Source organism: Lolium perenne, chromosome 1, assembly GCF_019359855.2.
Source record: "Lolium perenne isolate Kyuss_39 chromosome 1, Kyuss_2.0, whole genome shotgun sequence".
Taxonomy (NCBI): Eukaryota; Viridiplantae; Streptophyta; class Magnoliopsida; order Poales; family Poaceae; genus Lolium; species Lolium perenne.
In genome coordinates, this window is record NC_067244.2 from 212,149,490 (window position 1) to 212,169,461 (window position 19,972).

The 19,972-nt window shown below is 43.4% G+C and overlaps 1 protein-coding gene across 1 annotated transcript; it reads right to left on the bottom strand.

Moving 5' to 3' along the window:
- Positions 1-4,647: 4,647 nt before the first annotated feature.
- Positions 4,648-19,944, bottom strand: LOC127323305 (protein DA1-related 1). The gene is made up of 13 exons (XM_051351471.2): positions 19,786-19,944; positions 18,577-18,655; positions 16,465-16,620; positions 12,839-12,929; positions 11,580-11,787; positions 9,804-9,924; positions 9,646-9,729; positions 9,196-9,315; positions 8,870-9,082; positions 8,720-8,782; positions 6,519-6,634; positions 6,070-6,128; positions 4,648-5,251 (listed from the first exon to the last, which is right to left on the bottom strand). Exons 3-13 carry the CDS (start codon positions 16,582-16,584, stop codon positions 4,932-4,934), a joined length of 1,515 nt encoding a protein of 504 aa, XP_051207431.1. The 5' UTR covers positions 16,585-16,620; positions 18,577-18,655; positions 19,786-19,944; the 3' UTR covers positions 4,648-4,931.
- Between the last annotated feature and the right edge of the window lie 28 nt (positions 19,945-19,972).

Consider the following 19,972-nt stretch of genomic DNA (forward strand, 5'->3'; position numbering starts at 1 on the left):
TTTCAAAAGGGATGCCCAGTAGATTTTTTTATTTTTTTATTAGCTCATAATTGATTTTTGGATCGTTGTATACACTTTTTTTTTCCTTCCTCCCCCACCGAACCGCGTGTCCCCCTGCCTATGACCGGGGCCACAAGTAGTCGTATACTCTCATGACTTTACCCCCACGGGTCTTTTCGTCGCCCCAACCACCCCTCTAACTCCAAGAGGCTTGGTTTTCTTTCCCTTTGTCGGTGTCTACCTCCCAACTCCAACCCATGTATCCCCACTCGTAACCCCTAAATCTAGCAAGGTCAAGTGAGCATAATTGTATTGATATCCTACATAACCTTCGTGTCCTTAACCACCGTTTATTCACTCATGTAATTCAGGTCTAGGGTTAGGGTTTAGTCGATCCCTGTATCTTATATTTGTGTGTGTATATATATACACACCCTATACATAAATATAAGATGTGGTGCATAATCTTCTCCTTCTAGTATCAACCTTCTCTCGATCATAAACCTATCTACATAACCTTGTGCACTATCTCCTCCCACGGCATCTAGCCCCTACGGCTCTTCCTATTCCGACGGCTTCATCCCCGTGGGCAATCCCTTCACCACGATCCACAGTCACCCCCATCCGCCACATTATCCCACTCATCCCCGACCTTGAGAAATCCACCTCCTCCACATTGCACACTTGCTACATGGTTTGTAGATCTACTTGAACTCCCAAGATCCATCCATGGTGAAAAAAACAACGAGATAGATCGAGGTTAACTCACCGAGGTAGTGATCCCCGCATTTAGGAAAATCCCAACAGTGAGGATATCTCCTCCTTGCTCCTTCGACCGAGCATAGGATCTCTCCACCGGTATGCACATGTACAGTCTAGAAATCCGACAGGGCTCCGCCATCCAAGGAAAAGCAATGTCGGCGAGAGTAATTCATCTTTCCAGCATATGCTGTTGTCGAGAAGAATCCAACACGCAATATGAAGAGAGAGAAGATCCTTGAGGCAAGATTATTTTACAACGAGAGAGGGGTGCTTGATTTAGATAGGAGGACCAAGGGGAGGTAGGGCTTGGGGAAGGGTCATCCTTGGTGCCCCCATATAGAAGGTCTAGTTGTCGCCCCTCCTTTATGGAAGGTTTGGCCGGGACCCTCCCAAAACCCTAGCCTACCTCCCCACGTGGAAAGGGTGGGTGGCCGGGGACCCCTTACTTATTTGTCCTCTCCAAATTGGGGGTTGGTGCGACAAGCCAAGTGGGTCCATGGGGACCATGCAACCACCCCTCTTTTGGCCACCCCCTTCCGAACAACCCTCCAAGTGATTCTAGACTCATCTGGAACTTTTTCGAAAAACACCAACACCCTAATTCTCCAATATAACTGAAAGGGCATTTCCTTCCCTAAGTGAGTTTTGTGTCAGCACAAGAAAAGGTTTTACCCTATGCTATTTGTCTTAGGATGACTCCAATTTCTTGAGGTCATCCAAAGTAGCCGTTGTGCTATCGGCGTTTGATGGTGGAGGTGGTTGCCCACAAAACACATCTCAACCGCCTGCCATGCTACTAACCGCCTCTACTTTCACAAGGGTTTGGAGAAGACACCATATGAGATCCTTACCGGTAACAAGCCAAATGTTTCCTACTTCAAGGTCTTCGAATGCAAGTGTTATGTGCTTGTCAAGGACACACGCCTATCCAAGTGTTATTCAAGAGCACAAGAAGGAATCTTTGTTGGCTATGCAACGGACTCTCACGCCTATAGAGTCTTCAACAAGTCCAATGGACGAGTTGTGGAATCTTGTGATGTGACATTTGATGAAGATGATAGTTCTTTGGAGGAGCGAAGTGCTTCTTGTGAGAAAGGAGATGCAATTCCCCCAGATGCCGTAGGGAGGATGGGTGTTGGCATTCGCCAACCTCAAGAGCTACCTCCTATGAGTACCGGGGAAGGACCAAGTTATACTCAAGTAGAGCCATTTACACCACAAGGCCAAGCTTCTTCCATTGAGCAAACAAGTGCAAATCAACCGCTACCACAACCTCAAGTTCGACATCAACAACAACAACAACAACAACCGCAATCTCTTCAACAACAACAACCACCACGAAGTGATCACGGCCAAGCTTCAAGTTCTACACCGGATGCCTCAAGGACAAACATTCCGGATACTACATTCCCCAACACCTCCGAGTCATCCGGCTCTCATGATGATGATGCCCCCTACAACAACAATGATGGTCAAGGCGAGGATCCAAACCATGATGAAGATCAAGTGGCCTCACAAGAATCTATTCCTATGGCCAACACTCGCCGTGAAGATACTACTACAAGACATTTGCGCCTCAAGTCTCATTCCTTGCGCAATGTCATTGGAGATCTAAAGAGCAAGATGACTACCCGGAGGCAACTAGCAAACTTTTGCGAGCACCATGCCTTTGTCTCCATGGTGGAACCACTCAAGGTCAACGATGCACTTGAAGATCCCGATTGGTTGATAGCAATGCAAGAGGAACTCAACAACTTCAAGAGGAATGATGTGTGGACTCTCATGAAGAGCCCCGATCATTGCCGCAATGTTATCGGCACCAAATGGGTCTTCAAGAACAAGCAAGATGAACATGGCATCATCATACGCAACAAAGCAAGATTGGTGGCACAAGGCTATTCTCAAGTAGAAGGCGTAGACTTTGGCGAGACATTCGCACCCGTTGCGAGGCTCGAGTCCATCCGTATCCTTTTGGCCTTTGCCGCTCACTATGGCTTCAAACTCCAACAAATGGACATAAAGAGTGCTTTTCTTAATGGTCCTTTGCATGAGGAGGTGTATGTGAAGCAACCCCCAGGGTTCGAGGACCCCCATTTCCCGGACCATGTCTTCAAGCTTAATAAGGCTCTATATGGTCTCAAACAAGCTCCTAGAGCTTGGTATGAGCACCTAAGGGAATTGCTTGAAGACCGGTAATACCGGTGGTCGGGCCGTACTACCGCCCCTGTGCATTGTCCTGACGACTGTCAGGATTTTGCCCAGGAGCGGTACTACCACCCGAGGTATCGATTAAGTACTGGAAAGCAGTACTACCTACTACCGCTTCCCTCTTTGACTTAAGGTACCGGGTGGGGATAGATATATCCAATCCATCACTTTCGTGGAGGAGCGGCATCAGCTCCTCGAGGACGCGACGGAATGGCGTGCTCTCCTCACGGGGCTTCAGAGGGAGAGGCGGCGCGCGACGAACGAGCAATAGGGGAAGGGAGGCAACGACGGGGCGGGCCATCGAATGCAAAGCGGGGCGACAGTAGGCTAGGGTTTCGATGAACCTAGCCATTTTCATTCAAACTTGTAAAATATAATCAAATATAAATGAAAACTTTTTATTTTCGTGTATTTTTTATTATTTTGGGCCTCTAAATACGGGTGCAACTAGGAGGAGGCGCATTTTTTATTATTATTTTGGGCCTCTAAATACGGGTGCAACTAGGAGGAGGCGCCCCAAGCGCGGCACCACTCCAACACGTCCCTCAAACGCTTGATTCGGCACGTTTTGAGGACTGCCTGGGGGACGTGACTGGAGATCCTCTAAGTACGTGGGATGCCCCAACAGAGGCCGCACGGACCCTGCCACCGCGTCGCTTGTTGGGCCCTGAGATGGTCTCGGGTAATGGGAGAAATTTTGACAATGGGCAGGCAGTAGCTAATCAGAGAGGCAATACTGGATTCCAAGCGAATAAAAATTCAGTCTGCGAGTTCAGATTCTTCATGGAGTGTGCAAGATGGTCAACAGGGCAGGTTCAGTCTAAAGTTGTTAGTGATCAATCTGTGTCGATAGAGGGCAATAAAGTTTCAGATAATGGTGAATCGAGTGGAAGAACGACTCTAGCTTGCTACGCATGCACTAAACCTGGGCATTTTGCAAAGGAATGCACTGAGGTTCTTTTCTGTATCCATTGTGGTGTACAATATTCAAGTGTCTGAGAAGTGTGATATGATCAACAGGCCGAGTCCAGTTGCTAAACTGGTGGGTTACGCAGCAGAAGGACTACAATTTCTTGGGGCCGTAAAAAAGCGGAGAGATGGATCTGAAGAGGGATGGGGTTTAGTTACTGTGTTGGCAGGTGGCTTTACTGCGCAGCAGCTGATTGATGCGTTCAAGAGGCGGTTCCAATGGGGAGGAGATTGGCAAGTTAATGAGCATGGGAAGAAGCAGTTTCTGGTGAGGTTTGTCTCCTCGCCGGCTGGAGGAGATGATTAAAAGAGAGAAAAAATGCGATAAGGATAGCTAATGGAGCTTGTTGCAGATGCTTTTCTCAGATTGTCTACTGTTTGGGTCAACCTCATAAACAGTGAGTGATTGCGAGGAATTCTAATTAGGTATGTTACGGAGAAGCACAGTAGCAATGGTAACGGACGCTTAACACACTGTTTTTCTCTGTTTGCTGTAGCATAGGCTGTACCGGCATCAGCAGTTGCCCAAGATACATTTCAGGTGTAACAGTTATAGATGGAGAATTATTTCCCCCGCTCTTGTTTGAATCACAAGAGAGCTATTTTGCAGGTAAGGTTATTTATCTTTACGTACAATCGCAAACAGAAAATGATCCAAACTAATGTCTCTCTTGACAGTGGAATAATATAAACAGTGAAGAATTAGACTTATGTGCATAGGCTAACTATATTGTGTATTTTCTTTATTAACTTCAATATCACATAACAAATACCATTGTTTCCATTCCAAGATTTGATCTTCGTGCACAGTATTGATCAGGCTAGCCAACTTTTTCCGATCTGCAAATACTACTAAGCCGGCCTGTCCAAGAAAGTGCAACCGAAAAGATCATATTTGCACAATTTGTGCTTCTCAAAATTCCTTTTCTCCTGTCAATGGACTCTCGATGAAAAATCGGCATATAACTTTGTGAATAAGGTGAATCGTGTTTTCAAAATGGCAAGGTCCCGGTCAGCCGGATGTGCTCGAGGGTGCGCTTGAGGCCGTACTGGAGAACAACCCGGTTACCGGCCCTGAAGCCGTCCCCGTAGGCCATGGAGGTATCCGATTCGATTTGGTGCTTAAAGAAATCACCGAGCTTCCGCTCGAACTGCGACCGCCCGCCCTTTTTCGATGATGTGGATGATGAAGAGGATGACGACGTCGACGTTGCGTTGATGCCTGACCCCCCCATGATCTCCGACTCGATCCACATGTGAGCAAGAACTTGGCATATGCCTTCTTCTATATCTGGACTAAGTGTGCGGTATCCTGGGAATACATATTCATTAGCATAAATTGTCCATATATCATTTTTTTCTACTAGATATGAGATACTTAATGATAGTAGCAAGCTGATGCAAACTCTTCTCGCTAGATAAACTAGTGTTAATTGTTTTATTATTCCAATACAGTTGCAATTATGGTCTTTGTAAGTGTGGACCACGAGCAATTGCCTCAAAGTCTTGACAGCAACATGACACAACTTCAAGCCCACAATATCTCATATAGTACAGTTGCTAGTTCGGATATCACATGGCAGTCTCCGACAGAATGTAAGGTCCTGGCCATGGCAGGAAAACAGTTCTCGATCCTTACCGGGATTGCTAAAGCATTCCTACTTCCTAGCCACACTGAGAAATACGGCTTCTGGTAGGAATCTTGAACCCCGATATTTTATTGTTAGTCTTTACTGTAACCAAGTCCTAGCAGGCTCACTGTTAAAATTCCGTTCATATGCTAAAGAAGCCAAAGGGAGTAAATTTGCCACGGTTAAATTGATTGTCATTAGTTTACTCTCTTATTTCCTTCTCGTTCTTGTTTTGGCTTCCTTTCATTTCTGTTGGGTTTCATATCTAGCCTTTCCTAATTTGCTTGGGGAAAAGGCTTTGATGATGATGTTGTTGTTAAATTGATTGTCATTAAAATGATTTTATTGAGACGGAAAGCGTGTCATTCAATAGGTTCATCTCTACTCGACTTTTAGTATACTAATAGTAAGTATGCTCCCTCAAAAAAGAAACAGTCAGTATGCTATTTTAGTATCAACACAAGAACACAAAAGTAAGTGCCGCAAGAACTTATATTACCTTTAAGTCGCAACCATGCATGCATCATCTCATGAGCTAAAATGGAACCTGTCAACAATCTGCAAAAACAATAACTAATAAGAAACTCACAAAGTCAAGAAACGTATCCAGGGTTCCTCAGGTTCCAACTTAGTAGAGGCAAATGATGACACCATGAATTATTCAAGTGACAGGAAAAGATACACTGATGAGGCACAGTATTAATAGTTTTGCTCATTAGTTAATAGTATTAAATATCTCCAAATAATCCATGCATTCCTTTTTTGCCAACATGAAAGGAATAGTATTTCGAATCAGTTGAAACAGTAGGATCATTTTTGTAACTGTTCCCACTATTTTTCCTACTGGAAGCTGCCAACTCTTACATTGTTATTATTTGTTTAAGAGAACAGTTAAGACATTAAACCGCAATGCTTTACCAGCAAAAAAAAAAACCCGCAATGCTTTACCTTGGGAGACCATAGAGAATTAGAATTGCAGTGACTTCACATCGCCTTGTCAACCTATATGGCTCTGTTATCATCTCCATGATTTTGTTCCCCGCCATTCTCGGTCTCCTCAATATCTGAAAATAATCTTTATTATTAAGTCTGAATCGGTATGGTACGTGCAATTCGTATGAAAAAACCAGCAACACCAGATCTGAGTCTCCTCATACAAACCGTTCCACGATATCAAAACTGCTCTCCTGACCTCCTCAAGCCGAGAGAAAAACCAGGACTTTGTTTGGCCGTCCTCGCTCGCGATCCCATGCCCGTGAAACCAGCACCCCAGAATAAAAAATTTGTATCTATCCTGTCCCTGTACCCGCCCCGATTTTTCCATCGTGCCAACCACCGAACGGCGAGCCCTGCCTCCTCCACACCAGTCAACCTCACGCCAGCGCCCAGCTACCCTGCGAAGTCACGGCCTCTGCCGCCCCCGCTTCCCACGCCACTTACCCGGCAACCCGTGCCCCTCGAGCTTCTTGCCTCCCTGCCCGGCACCTGCAGCCGCCCTCCACAGAGATCCCAATCCGCCACGGATGCCCTCGCCGCAAGGCTAGATCTAGGCTATCTACTAGGTCCCCGCCATAACCGGTCCTCGCAACCCCAGGCCTCCACTGTCACCGACAGGGCCTCGCCTGATTACCCTCTACCATGTTGCTCAACCCACGCGAGTGCCTTCTTCCCCCTGCCACTCAGTGCTCTCCAACCTCCCACACCGCCGCCGGTTGCCAGTGGGGCATCACCTCGCTCCTGCCCAACTCCTGCATCTGTTTGTGAACATTGGGATGACCAGGACACAGTTTCCTTGACCGGATGCTGCTCTTATTTCTTACCTTGTCTTCTTGTGAGAGCTAAAAATGGTTATTTGGAAGTCCCCATGTTCTCTCCGTGCAGTCATTCTTTTTCTTTCATTTCTCTTTGTGAACTGGAAATGAGTGTACTAGTTGCAATTATATTCAAAATGTGATGAATCCTTTAATGTATGCTATTACAGAGAACCCTCTAGCTCCACTCCATCCTTTTTGTCTGTCCTCGATGATCAGCGCCAGTGCACCAGCACAAGAGATCCGACTAGGAGTAGAGGAGATCTGCAGCTACATAGTGCACTCCTTGTCAGTCTGCTAATATGACGATGCCGGGAACACATGGCAATGAGATGCTCCATCTCACTCATCACACCATGGACCAAGATGCCATACTCAATGTGAAGGAGCGACTTTCCGTCGCGGTGGAACGGGGATGCATTGGGTTCAGATGCTGGATAAAAGGCGGTCCATTGAGGTAAACCTGAGAATGGTTTTCTCTTTAGGGTTTGTCTAAACCGGGTGTGTTGGGTCGGTTTTCCTCTTAAGGGTTTGTTTGGTTTGGTTGTAAATGGGCCGAGTTTGACAACAGGTTGGTGTAGTTTGGTTTTCTGTACAGACCAGTTGGGCATGGTTGGGTACGAGTTCAAACAGGTCCGGGTTCCACACAAGTTGAACTCGTGGTTTTTACGCGGGTGGGGAGATCAGTTCGTCCACAGCCCTTCCCGATTTTCAGTCTCATATACTGGCCACTGCTCGTGCCCCGCCTCTCCAGCCAGCCTGCCGACGACCCGCTGCTGACCCGGATCCCTTCTCTGCTTCCCAACTCTCTTCTCCCACACTTTAACCAGGAGTCCAGCAACGCCCTGACCAGGACCTCTAGCCCCGTCCCTGACGTAGGAAGCAACATGGTGGGGAACTGCTGTTGACCTATAGACAAAAACCAGTGAGAATTGTGGTGCCAGCCATCGGTTTAGTTAAGTTCAGGTGGAGTCAGGACATGGTTTAGTTTGGTTTGGGTGTGAATAAATCCCAGTGGGTTAGTTAGATTTGGTTTGCCCTCATTTGAGGTTTTGTTTAGGTCCCCAACCATTCTCAGGTTTACATCGAGGTAGTGGCAATGCAGGGGAGAAGAACTAGAGTGCCGCATTTTATGGGAACATCGGCTTAATATTTTTGTGCATTTTATGTTTACACATGCAACATGCATGAATATAATTTTGTAAGGGGCCATGGCAACACACGGGGATTCAACTAGTATTATCACAGTCAAAACCCAGTAGATCAAGAGTCGGATTACAACTTGGACTAGATGATGTTTGCATGAACCATTTATTTTGTGTTTGGAACAATACTCACCGTACTGACAGTCTGTTCTTCCGATAAGCACAGACCTCTTGTTTCAGGAAGATGGTGGTGGCCCTGGTTTCCAAAGAAAACAAAATAGTTACAACTACTGATATAGTAAAAAAAAAAAATTGGTTGTTCAGTTCAGCATAATCAACGTACAGCTTTCTCTCCTTCCATGGCTTCATTTAAAGCCTGCCTTTCTACCAGAAGCAGAGGAACCTGTTGTTCTACTTTCATATTGAGGCCTTCATAAAATTCTTGTATTTCGAGATAAAGTGGTTGGCACTCATTCGTATCCATAACTGCAGAGTCGAGACACTCTAGACAGAGCTTACGACCATCATCTAGCAGTACATATCTTGATTCCCTTGGCTGATAAGTAAATGAACCATATTGGAATAAAGTGAGCCAAATTTTGCAGAAAGCAACTTATCTAACCACTCAAGACAAAACTAATAAAACCAAACATGATAACTGAACGATACCTCCATTCTTTCACAACTGCAACATCTTGGAGTTCCATCCACTTCATGTGATGGACAGTATTTTTGTAACCAAAACGGATGTGCCCTATATTCAATAAGGCCATTCATATTCGTAGGAATCTGAACAAGAAGGAACGAACCATCAGGTGGTGCATATGGAAACCAAGAGAAGGAACAAGCCAGCTGCTAACATAAATAAAATCCTTTCACATTATATCTAGATTTTTTTTTTTGATTTCTACATTCTTCCAGGCTTATAGGATTGCAATAAGAATGAAGAAAAAACATGCATAAAATCAAGTGTTTGCAAAACTAAACATTGCAATCATAAAGGAGAAAAAAAATCACTTCATTCAACAGTGAATAAATATTTCTGGGTGAAGAAATGTCAAACAAAGAGAACCCTGTAGCACGAACAGATAAGAAAAAAAATGATGAAGTGGTTCTCACAAATTGCTTGCAGACATCACATTTTGGGTGAAAGCGCTCCTTGTAGCATGTTTTATGGTACGGATGATTTCCCGACATGGAAAACTGCATGACTTTGTTGGTAAGGTCAATATATTATTGCAACTGTTTAATAAGTGAACAAATAAACAAAGACCTACCTCATAGTCATATATTGGTAGATTACAAGCATGGCAGCAAAAGCATTCAGGATGCCAAACAGCCCCCATGCAACTAAGAAAACGCCCATGGCCTATCTCACTGTGACATCCAGCACATGTCCTGAGGAAAGAAGTGAGCTGCGCATTAAATCATGGAGAGTGACAATTCTAGTGAATCTTTTTTCGAAAAAACGCAAAGACTTTGCATTTCTTTTCATTGAACAGAAGAAGGGTAAGCCTCCTAGGAGGTGATTACATCATTCGTTACAGAGAACTAGTGGACGTCCCAGGTTGTTGGGATGATTATTCTTAGGCCAGCAGCTCCGGCTTTCGCCCAGAGTGCCGCCTCTACTCTAATCCTTTCTAGGAGCTTGGTAACAGGGGGCTGCTCGTTTTCGAAGATGCAGGCATTGCGATGTTTACAAACCATCCAGGCTGTCAGCAGAGATTTTTTAGACCAATACAATATCCTCCTGGTATTTTTAAAAAGCAAATTGTACATATTTTATATTTCTTTTCTTTTGACACTATTGAGAGATTTTACACACCCAAGGCACTTCTTGTAAAGATATAATCCTACCAGATGGAGCTTCCACACTTCAACACTTGTATGCCATGGTTTATCCAATTAGCACAATTTTAAAGTTTGGCGAGTAATTTTTCTTCACTTTTATGTTAGAGCTCTAAATTTCAAACACGTTTTGCAATATTTTCAGAGGCATTTTAAAGTAGTATGTAAAGGACCGAATGATTAGGTTTAAGTGCACAGTTTGCAAAAGTCAGATAGAAATGAAAGTTCAACACCTTAAGTTGTAGACAATTGTTTCAGAAGAAATCATGAGAGCCTTTGAATTTTCTAGTGCATTTCAAAAGATCATTAAGACCTTGCTATTGTAAGTATGCACCCAAGACATATTATACCACTAAGCTATATTGATGAAGCTTTTAAACAAAATATCATATCCAGGGAGTGAATTACCAACATCAACATGACATGCCCTGCCAAAAAAGCATCAAAATGACATGCATAATTGAAAGAACAATATGGTATGTCTCAGAATTTGCTTAAATACTACAACCTCCATTTCTGAAAAGAAGGCCTATAGTTTTTTCCATAAGTCAAACAATGTAAACTTTGACTAAACTTCTAGAAAAAACTATAAACATCTACTCCCTCTGTCCTTGAAAGAGTGGACGTTTCAGTTTTTCAAGAGAGATTAATTTTTTTTGCATTGGGAAGGTGCAACTTATCATTCATTCTCTCTTTAATTTCTTCACCTCCAATAAGGTAAGTGCATGTAGAAAAGAGGAGACCAAGTGATAGATGTTATTGGGCTTGATTCCTTTGCGATGAGAGCGAAGCAATTTTATCTTCTTTAAAGTGCATTGGAAAGTGAGAAGTACACTCTTTTGTGGACAAAAATTAAAGCTAAACGCCCACTTATTTGAGGACGGAGGGAGTACAATACCAAGTAAATATCCTTGGATACATTATTAATTAAATATATTTTCATATCATATCTATAGTCTTTTAATTGTTGATTGTTTTACCAGAAACTTGGTCAAACTTTACACCTATGGGAAAAAGTTACAGGCTTCTTTTCAGGAAAGGAGGGAGAAGCATGTTGCAGGTATGGCTCTGGATTTTACTAATCATATAACCTTTCTGACTAATTCTTGTAACAATTCAATGATGTGGCACTTCACATCGATCAATCAAACATCAAAGTATAACGTTCAAATTAAGTACCTTCGAAGAAAAACAGTTATGCACACCTGAATCCAGAAGAAAACATATATGGTAATTGTTGAAATGAATGGCCGCCGTTGGAGCTTCCATTTTCACGAGGACGAGGTTGTGAACTGTGTTCACGCGCACGAGGGGGTGAGCCATTTTCCCGAGCACGAGGGGGTGATTCAACATTCAAACTTTCTTGAATAGCTCTTGCAAATAATTCATCCTCATCTAAATGCAGATCCTTTCCTAAAATAAAAAAACAAATAAAACAAGAAAGTATTACAAACTATAAATGCATATAATCGTTAAGGCATTTGAGGTAAAAATAGCTTGACAGAAATATCCAAACGAACATGCAATATTCTGACAATAGCCTCGTTACAATACAAAGACTAGAACATCAATACATGAAATGTTTATCCCAAGAATTTTGATTATTACATGATTACATCTATAGCAATAAATTTGCACCAAACATTTCTCGAAACCATCTTCAAAATAAAATTACTTATAATGATCAAATGGTTGCCATAACAAATAATAATAACACATATCACATATGTATGTTCATTTTTTATTCCATTGCCAGAAACCGTAAGTGCCGCTACAAGGTGATGAAGTAGATCCACAATTCAGGATGAAGTGGACATGTCTACGGATGTGCGCCCGCAATAGCCACGACTGAAAATTGCAGAATTAGAAGGTGCCTGCAGCCGTGTGCATGCCAAATAACACGTTCAGCAGGTTTCGCGGGACCAACTATCCGCAACATAATAGGCAGGTTATGAGCAATGTGCAATCAAAGCTAGTTTTGTATGTTTGAAACTTTGAATTGCTTCCGTCAAGTTCCCGTGAGAAGCAATCGAGCCAGCTCTGTTATAAAGGATTTATTAGCTCTTGCAGGTTGGTCTCCATCCAACGGAAATCGGTAAGTTGCATCAGCACAAGCGAATCGAGCCTTAGGCCAAATACAGCCTGCGATGAACGGTGGCGACGGCGCCTTGCTGCACTCTGCGGGTGCTTGCAAGTGCAAGTGTGTACAGGCTGATAGCAGGATATGCAGGCTTAGCAGGATATGCGTACTGTGCCCGTAAAGCTCACTTAGCTACTGCAGTTTGTCCCCGCCGCCACTAAGGCAATTTAAGCGTGGCTGGAGCGGGCCTGCGGACGTCCACAGGTATCTGTAGGAAATTACTCTCAAAACAAAAATGCCATAAGAGGACAGCCACTGTGTGAAAAAGGGTTTCAGCTTTTTTCAGAAAACGTGAGCAGCAGGAATAATATTTACAATACTAACCTGCTCCCTTTGACTTTCTGTGTTCCTCTTCTGACAAAGAAAGTGCTATAGCACGGTCAATATCCTCAGTGTCAAATTCCGAAATGACATCCTATATTGAATGTGAAAATTGAATCAGCTATATAGTCACAAGAAATGGATGTTATATGTATTTAAACCTAAGTTTCAAAGACTAATATAGTGGATAATTGTACAGAAACTGACCGGTCCACATAGGTATCTAATAAATTCAGTGGAAGTACAGTACCAATGGCAGATAAAAAAAAACAATTTTAGTAAATTTTTTTTGAAAAGAGGCAAATTTTAGTATATATCACATAGTAATATCATGACAAGGTTACCAATGGCAGGTCGGCAGGTAGCAAATAATTTAAGTATCACACAATATAAATAACGATAAGTAAGGTAGCCTTTCTTGGATGGTAAGTTGGTAACAATGATTTTCAATAAGGGGTAATTGCATCTATGCAACCATAAAGTACAAAATAAAAGATTTTCCATGCTCCTGCAGAGCCAAAGCCGAGAGCCAAAGAGCTTCACGGTGTCGCTTCGGTGAGGTCTTCTTTTTGGTCGCTTCTTCGGGGAAGTCGGAGTCGCAGCAGAGTGATGACGATGACGCTGGTGGGCAACCTCGACGACGATCTTCGCTTTAGTGGTGTTTGTGCAGTTCATGTGGGTTGCCAGGGTGGCTGTGTGTGCCCTCGCGACATTCATGATCCACGACGGTCGGCGAGGGTGTTTGTACCGGTTTTTGGCCGGTTTCCCATTAATAAACTGGCCACCTTTTCTTCTCTATTAATGAAAATGGCAAGTCTTGCCTCGTTTCAAAAAAAAAAAAAAACGAGGCCTACATTGCTTCTGATCACATTAGTGTTACGGTTTAAAATTAGTTAGGTTTTGAAGGGAGATCTGAAGCAGCACAAGCTTCTGGAGGAACAACTCCACTTTGCTGCTACAATATGAACATCACAATTGTTGAAGGAACCGCTTCAATGTGCTAAGCTAGATATCACTCTAGGGGCAGGGAATCGCTAAGAGTTCAGTCCAAACTCTTAACACACTAGATCTAGTCCAAGATGCAATACAAGAACACAAAGTTCTCTTTATTGATAGAAAGAGGATACATAGTCTGGTTCCATACGTAGAGGTGTGGACCTCTATTTATAGGCCTCGTGAGCCTCCACTACTTAGCTCTACTTATAGCTAGAAGGTTCTAGAGAACACTACCGAAAGCTAGGAAAAGAGATACAAATATCCTAGTTACAGGGTGTTATCTAGAGCGTATAAATCTGCTACTGGAGAGGTCTCGTCTATCTAAAAACGTATAGCAAAGGGGGGAAATCTTGCCCCGTTGGTCAACGTTTTTAGAACACTCTAGGACACACTACAACATATATGACAAAGGACCAAGTTATCTAGAATATAGTGGAAGTATGTAGAAGCCAGAACAGATTAGACTTCTACTTATATTTTATTTTCATTTTATCGATTGTCCCTCATCAAGATCTCGAGGCATTGGTGGTATATCTCTTTTCTTCTCTATCTCTATATCTACTTCTATAATGCACCAGTTTTGAACTAGTCCTTCAATTCTGACCGCTGGTTCCCTAAATCTAACGGTTGAGATCGGTGGGATTCGCGTGAACAGTAGACCACAGCTGCCAGCCAGCCACCATGTCGTTCTAGAACCATCCCCAACGCCCTTCACGCGCCCGCGACAACCATCACGTGCAGCACCCCAACCCCCGCGCATGCCACCGCGGACGCTGCCTCCCGCGACCTTTTGGAAGAAACGTCGTATCCGCCGCCACCGTCGCGGACCTAGGCGGGAGCTCAAGATCCGCGTCGCCGCTGTGGAGCTCGCCGGTATGATTCTTTTGGTCAGTGAGAGCAGTGGATTCGAGAGCCGCCGTCATGTTCCCCACACCTGCCGATGATCCATACCCACCTCGACGTCTTCCTGATCCTCGACGGCAGGGTCTCGCTGGGCTCCGGCCGCACATCTTTATTTTTGTCACTGCTCCCGTTCGCTGACAGAACCTCTCCATCTGCCACGCCTTGACACGCCTGATGCATCTGTTGCTAGAGTAATGGAGGCATCAGGTCAGTGTGACAGTTCACTATTGTTTCACTTTCGATTTTAAAAGATTGGAAGGAGGATGAGTAATCTATGCGTCTTTAAAGATTGGAGGGGATTCATCTTGGGCATCGATGGCCATCAAAGGTCTAATTTGCTTGGTGCTTTTGAGGAGTAGATTCCTTGGCCTGTGGTATTGGCTGTTGCAATTTGACTACGATTATATTCTGTTGACATGGGAGATAAAACAATTAATCTTCCGTCATATTGCTTCAATTATTCCTGAAGAAGTTGAAATTGACGGAGCACAAAAGCTGAACTTCAGTACAGTTTGAGAAAGAAATGTTCAGTAAACAAACTGAAAGTTGTTCAGATAATGAAAATGACAACATTAATTAAAAGTGAGGAAGATTCTGGCTTTTTAACAGATTTCACCAATCATGTGCCACAATCCAAAAAGAGAACAGGCTCTGTAGCCGTACCCATGAGGCCATGAGTCCCTCTACATCAAATTGGGTGTCTACTGAAACGAAAGGAAACAAGGTTCGTCGTTGCCCCACTACATAAATCGTTATTTGATTGTAGTAGTATTGTCTTTAATCAAGGTTTGCTTAATTGTCAGCTCATAGTCACAAATCATGAGATGATGAAATCTATCTATACTTCCAGCTGAGTAATAACAAGGTTCCCCAATAGTGGAAATACTTCAGATGCTAATATTTGGATCATAGCTAACATATTATTTTGCAAGTCTGTTATTTTTACGAGATTAACTGGGTCTCCAAGATTTGTATTTACAAGTAAAGAGAAAATAGTGAGCCCAAAGAGAACCATGAAGAGCCACACACGTGCTGACTGAATGATGTTTTAACAATGTAGTCAAATTTTGTATTTTACCTTACTGTTGCTGCAGTTGTTGGTTCTGCAGTATTTAGAATCCTAAATCTACTAACATGGGATTAATTACTCCAATCGCCCATTCTGAATTGTTGGTATCTGAACTTAGTGCTCCCTCCGATTCATAATAAGTGTCGTCGTTTTAGTTCGTTATTAGTCAATTTTGAACTAAGATCACGACACTTATTATGGATAGGGGGAGTAGTACTAATATATTTGTTTCACGGCATGTTTTTGCAAGGTGTTGGAACTATTGGCTGATATCTGTTGGCGATGTTCATTCGAGTAAATAGCTTAATGATTTATACACATCAATATTTGTGAAAAACGAAAAAGGACTAAGTTGTCTTAGTTCATTAGTCAACACGTGTGCAATATTACTAGTATGGGTACACATGACAGTTGGAAAATGGTAATTGTACATGTACCACAATGGCATATATTTTATAAACAGCAGAAGCAGTAAAGTAAATTATCCTATCAGGTAACGGGGGTACAATACTATATGCATGGGTTCAATGCCCAAGCTTCCCTGAAGCCAATCTCATATTTGTCTTATTGCTGAGGGGGGACTGTATCCCAATGAAGTATTTGCAGTCACAACAGTGAACCCTTATTGCTGAGGGGGAAATGTATCCACTGAAGTACTTACAGTCACAACAGTGGAACTGGAGGGCTCATTCCATGTTGCCTCTTCTGCAGGCTTGCTCTGATGTTGCCCTTCAGAGATGTTGTGGGTTGAACCTCTAAAAATTTTGGTCAGCCAACCCATATTGTCCCAAATGGCAATGAAGGAACACCGTAATATCTGCAACCAACCGATCATGTTAGGGCATAAAAAAAGGAGACAAGATCGATGCTGAACGATGACATTAACAGTAATAAAAGCTAATTAACTTTGTAGATCAATAGTCCTGTAAATCGTTAAATTAAAATGCCGACACCAAGCGAACCCAGAATAATCTATCTAGCTCGAAAAATAGTTAACATGACAGATAGTGGTCAGATAAGGAGACCCACAGAGCAAATACAGCATATGAAATGGACTTGTAAGGCTGAGGTTTCTATCTATCACTAGCAGCATCACGGAAGAAGTTAAGTTCAGAAAGGAATTAGAAAGGGCACAATATATTATATGACACCTCAAATAACAGCATTCAAGGATATGCAATACATATAACGAAATTCAATGCCTGCCAATCTTAAGAAAATGTTTCACCGGGACACGCGGATCCAGTTGGACACACGTACAATAAAACCATCAAATAAATTCAGTGCATGCTCTCAGCAAAGAACAGAGACCCAAGATTTATTAAATACAATATGCATACGTTTTATTCAACTTAGTGGTTTGAGTAACATCCCACCGAAGGAAACATCAAAGAAGTACCACCAATATATATTTGTCATTTACAGCAGCACACCGTCCTGGTTGAAATGCATTCTAACTGAACTAGAATACATACCAATGAAGAATTGAAGATACAGTTGGCTCTATTAATAATCAGAATCAAAACACGTGCATGGAAACATTAGAAATAATCGGGGCTGCTACTCACGTTTCTTACAAGTTCCAATCTCGAGTCAGTATTATGCCTCCCAAATAAGTCAAATTACTAACTGCGGAAAATTGAGTTTGTACCATAAAAATGTTGCATTTATTTTGATCTTACCACTTCCGCGAAGTCTCCCTCAGCGTTGGAGGAGAGGGAGCGCCGGCAAGGGCAAGAAAAACAGGCAGAGCCGTCGGGGAGGTCGGGTTTCAGTGAAGAGCTTGCCGCTGTCACGGAGGCCACGAGTTGAGGACGAGCAAGGGGAAGAGCTTGGGGACGGCACGAAGGTCGTACCGCGGCCGGACGAGGTACGGCGGGGCGGCCGCGGCGGCGATGTCACAGACCGCTCGGGCTAGGGCTTCAGGCGGCCAGCTGGGACCATTCTCTCCATGCCTATGGGAGATGGCTTCGCCGGAGATCAAGGGAAGATCAACGGCGGCGCGGAGACCGGGAGACGGCAGCAAAGCGGAGAACGGGAGACGGTGGCGGCAGCGGAAGGTTGGCTCAAGAGGGGCGTGTGGGCTGCGTTTGAGAGAGTTCACTCGAGAGGAAGTGATGGATGTGTGGGCTGTCCCTGGGCTAGCTTGGCTCATCCCACTCAGCCCGTACGGGATTAATGTAATTCCTTAAGCCTCGTTCAGTTGCTTGGGATTGAATCCCTGCCTGGAATTGATCCAGATGGGGTTTTAGTGGATCCCCATGCTCCACCCAATCCAAACCTAGATAATTTCACGTCTGGATTGAATCCATAGCATCCTGAAAAACACTTTCGTTTATGCCTTGTTGTGTGCAGCGATTAAGCAAAACTAGCCTTGTATACAAGATTTAGCACATTGTGATTGCATTAATTTAGCAGTCGAATGCGATGATGTTGTTCAGTTACTAAGTCGTGAACTAGTTACAGTCAAATGCGATGATGCAAACAAACAGATCACACAATATCATTCGATTGTTAAGTGTAGCCTTACAAAACCTAAATTACTCATAGTACTAGTACCAAGTACCATGTTGAATAAAGCTAGAAATCAGTAACACTGCAGAAACCTCAAATAAGCTTTAACCGAAAAGAACAGTTGAAGCCTAAATAAAGTAGCACTGATGGTGCACTAACAGTAATAGTTAAGTGCAAATAGGAAACAACTACTAGCATCATTATGTAACATAGAGAAGAGCACACGACATAGAAGAGAAGAACGTAGTAAAATAAATACCTTCCAGAAATGGATGAGGAACTATATCCCAGGATGTAGGGGGCTGGTCTTCTCCAACTCTCACAGGGGCAGTTATGATCTGAAAATCAAATTCAGAAAATGACATCTCAGGTTAGCAATGTCCTATGACAAAAAAAATCAGAGCTAAAAGTTGGGGTCAAAGTAATACGCTAATGTCATGTTACTAGCCTTCTCATAAACTGTAATAAAATAATGATTTGAATTTCTACGCCTAGCAGTTTCTACTATGCATTCGAATCTAACTGCACATGCATGCTACAAAACTAATGTTAACCATTTAAAACTTAAGTGCCATAGATATCTTGGCCGATTCTTACACCCAAAGAGTGGACATGAGTTCATTTTGTTCAACAGGGTGATCTACTACTATATCATGTGTATCATGTATGCCTCCAAGCAGTTCAATGCTGCCATCAATAGAGGGATCATCAATGGCAACAATTTTTTAGAAACAAATTACACTTTGAGAACCGTCACTGAAGATACATTTCAGACGTTCTGTTAATCCCAGCCAGGCTAAAGTGCGACGAGCATGCTTAGACTGTACGGTCAAATACACATTCTCACCATCATCTTCTCTATGCAGCGCACTTCACAAACAGAAAATTTCACAAAAAAACATAAAAATGTTCCCATGTGAACTGGTACTAAAAAAACATAAAATGTTCATCACATTTATTCATGATAAATAAATATTAAAAGGAAATACCGAATAGCTTTATAAAAGTATTTGTCAGAAAGGCAGGTTGACCAAAGGGGAATGAAAGTAAACAATTGCCCTGGCCATCATCCTCTAGAATCCCTGTACTATATTATGTTGCTGTAGTTGACACTACTGGACAGTAAAAGATTTGCTCAAGGGAGAATATGTACAGACAGAGGACAATACAGCTAGTAGGGGGTACTACTGTAGTGAGCCAGCACAAGCGCGTCCCGTCAATCGTGTTCAGCTGCGCGCAGAAGGACGGAGAGAAGGCTATTTGGAGATCGGCATGGACGCCGTCCCGTCAATCGTGTTCAGCTGCGCGCACGAGAAGGCTATTTGGAGATCGACATGGGCGCCGCCGAGGAGCAGCTTTCCCAAGATTTCATCTCCGGCCACCATTCCCCAAGATTTCATCTCCGACCAAGATCCTACCGAATCCTAGCTACGAGACGGGAAGGATGAGGAGTAGGAGGGGGGCGTACCGGGGAGAACGTCGCCGACGGAGGAGAGATCCGGAGGCGGAGGGGAAGGCGCCTCGTCGCCGTCGCCGTCTTCGCGTCCGTTCGCTTGCGCTCTCTCGTGGCGTGGAAACTTTTCCAAGCAGGTTTGGTGACGATTATTTTTTCCAGACCGGTTTTTTTTTAGGACCGGCTGAGTAGAAATGAACGA

What these genes read in the sequence shown, in the direction of transcription:
- LOC127323305 (XM_051351471.2), bottom strand. Translation starts at nt 16,584, where the DNA reads ATGGGTTGGCTGACCAAAATTTTTAGAGGTTCAACCCACAACATCTCT. An exon ending in CCAGTTCCACTGTTGTGACT is followed by an intron (nt 12,930 to 16,464) that starts GTAAGTACTTCA and finishes CATTCAATATAG; the next exon opens with GATGTCATTTCGGAATTTGA. An exon ending in CCATGGAAGGAGAGAAAGCT is followed by an intron (nt 8,783 to 8,869) that starts GTACGTTGATTA and finishes TTTGGAAACCAG; the next exon opens with GGCCACCACCATCTTCCTGA.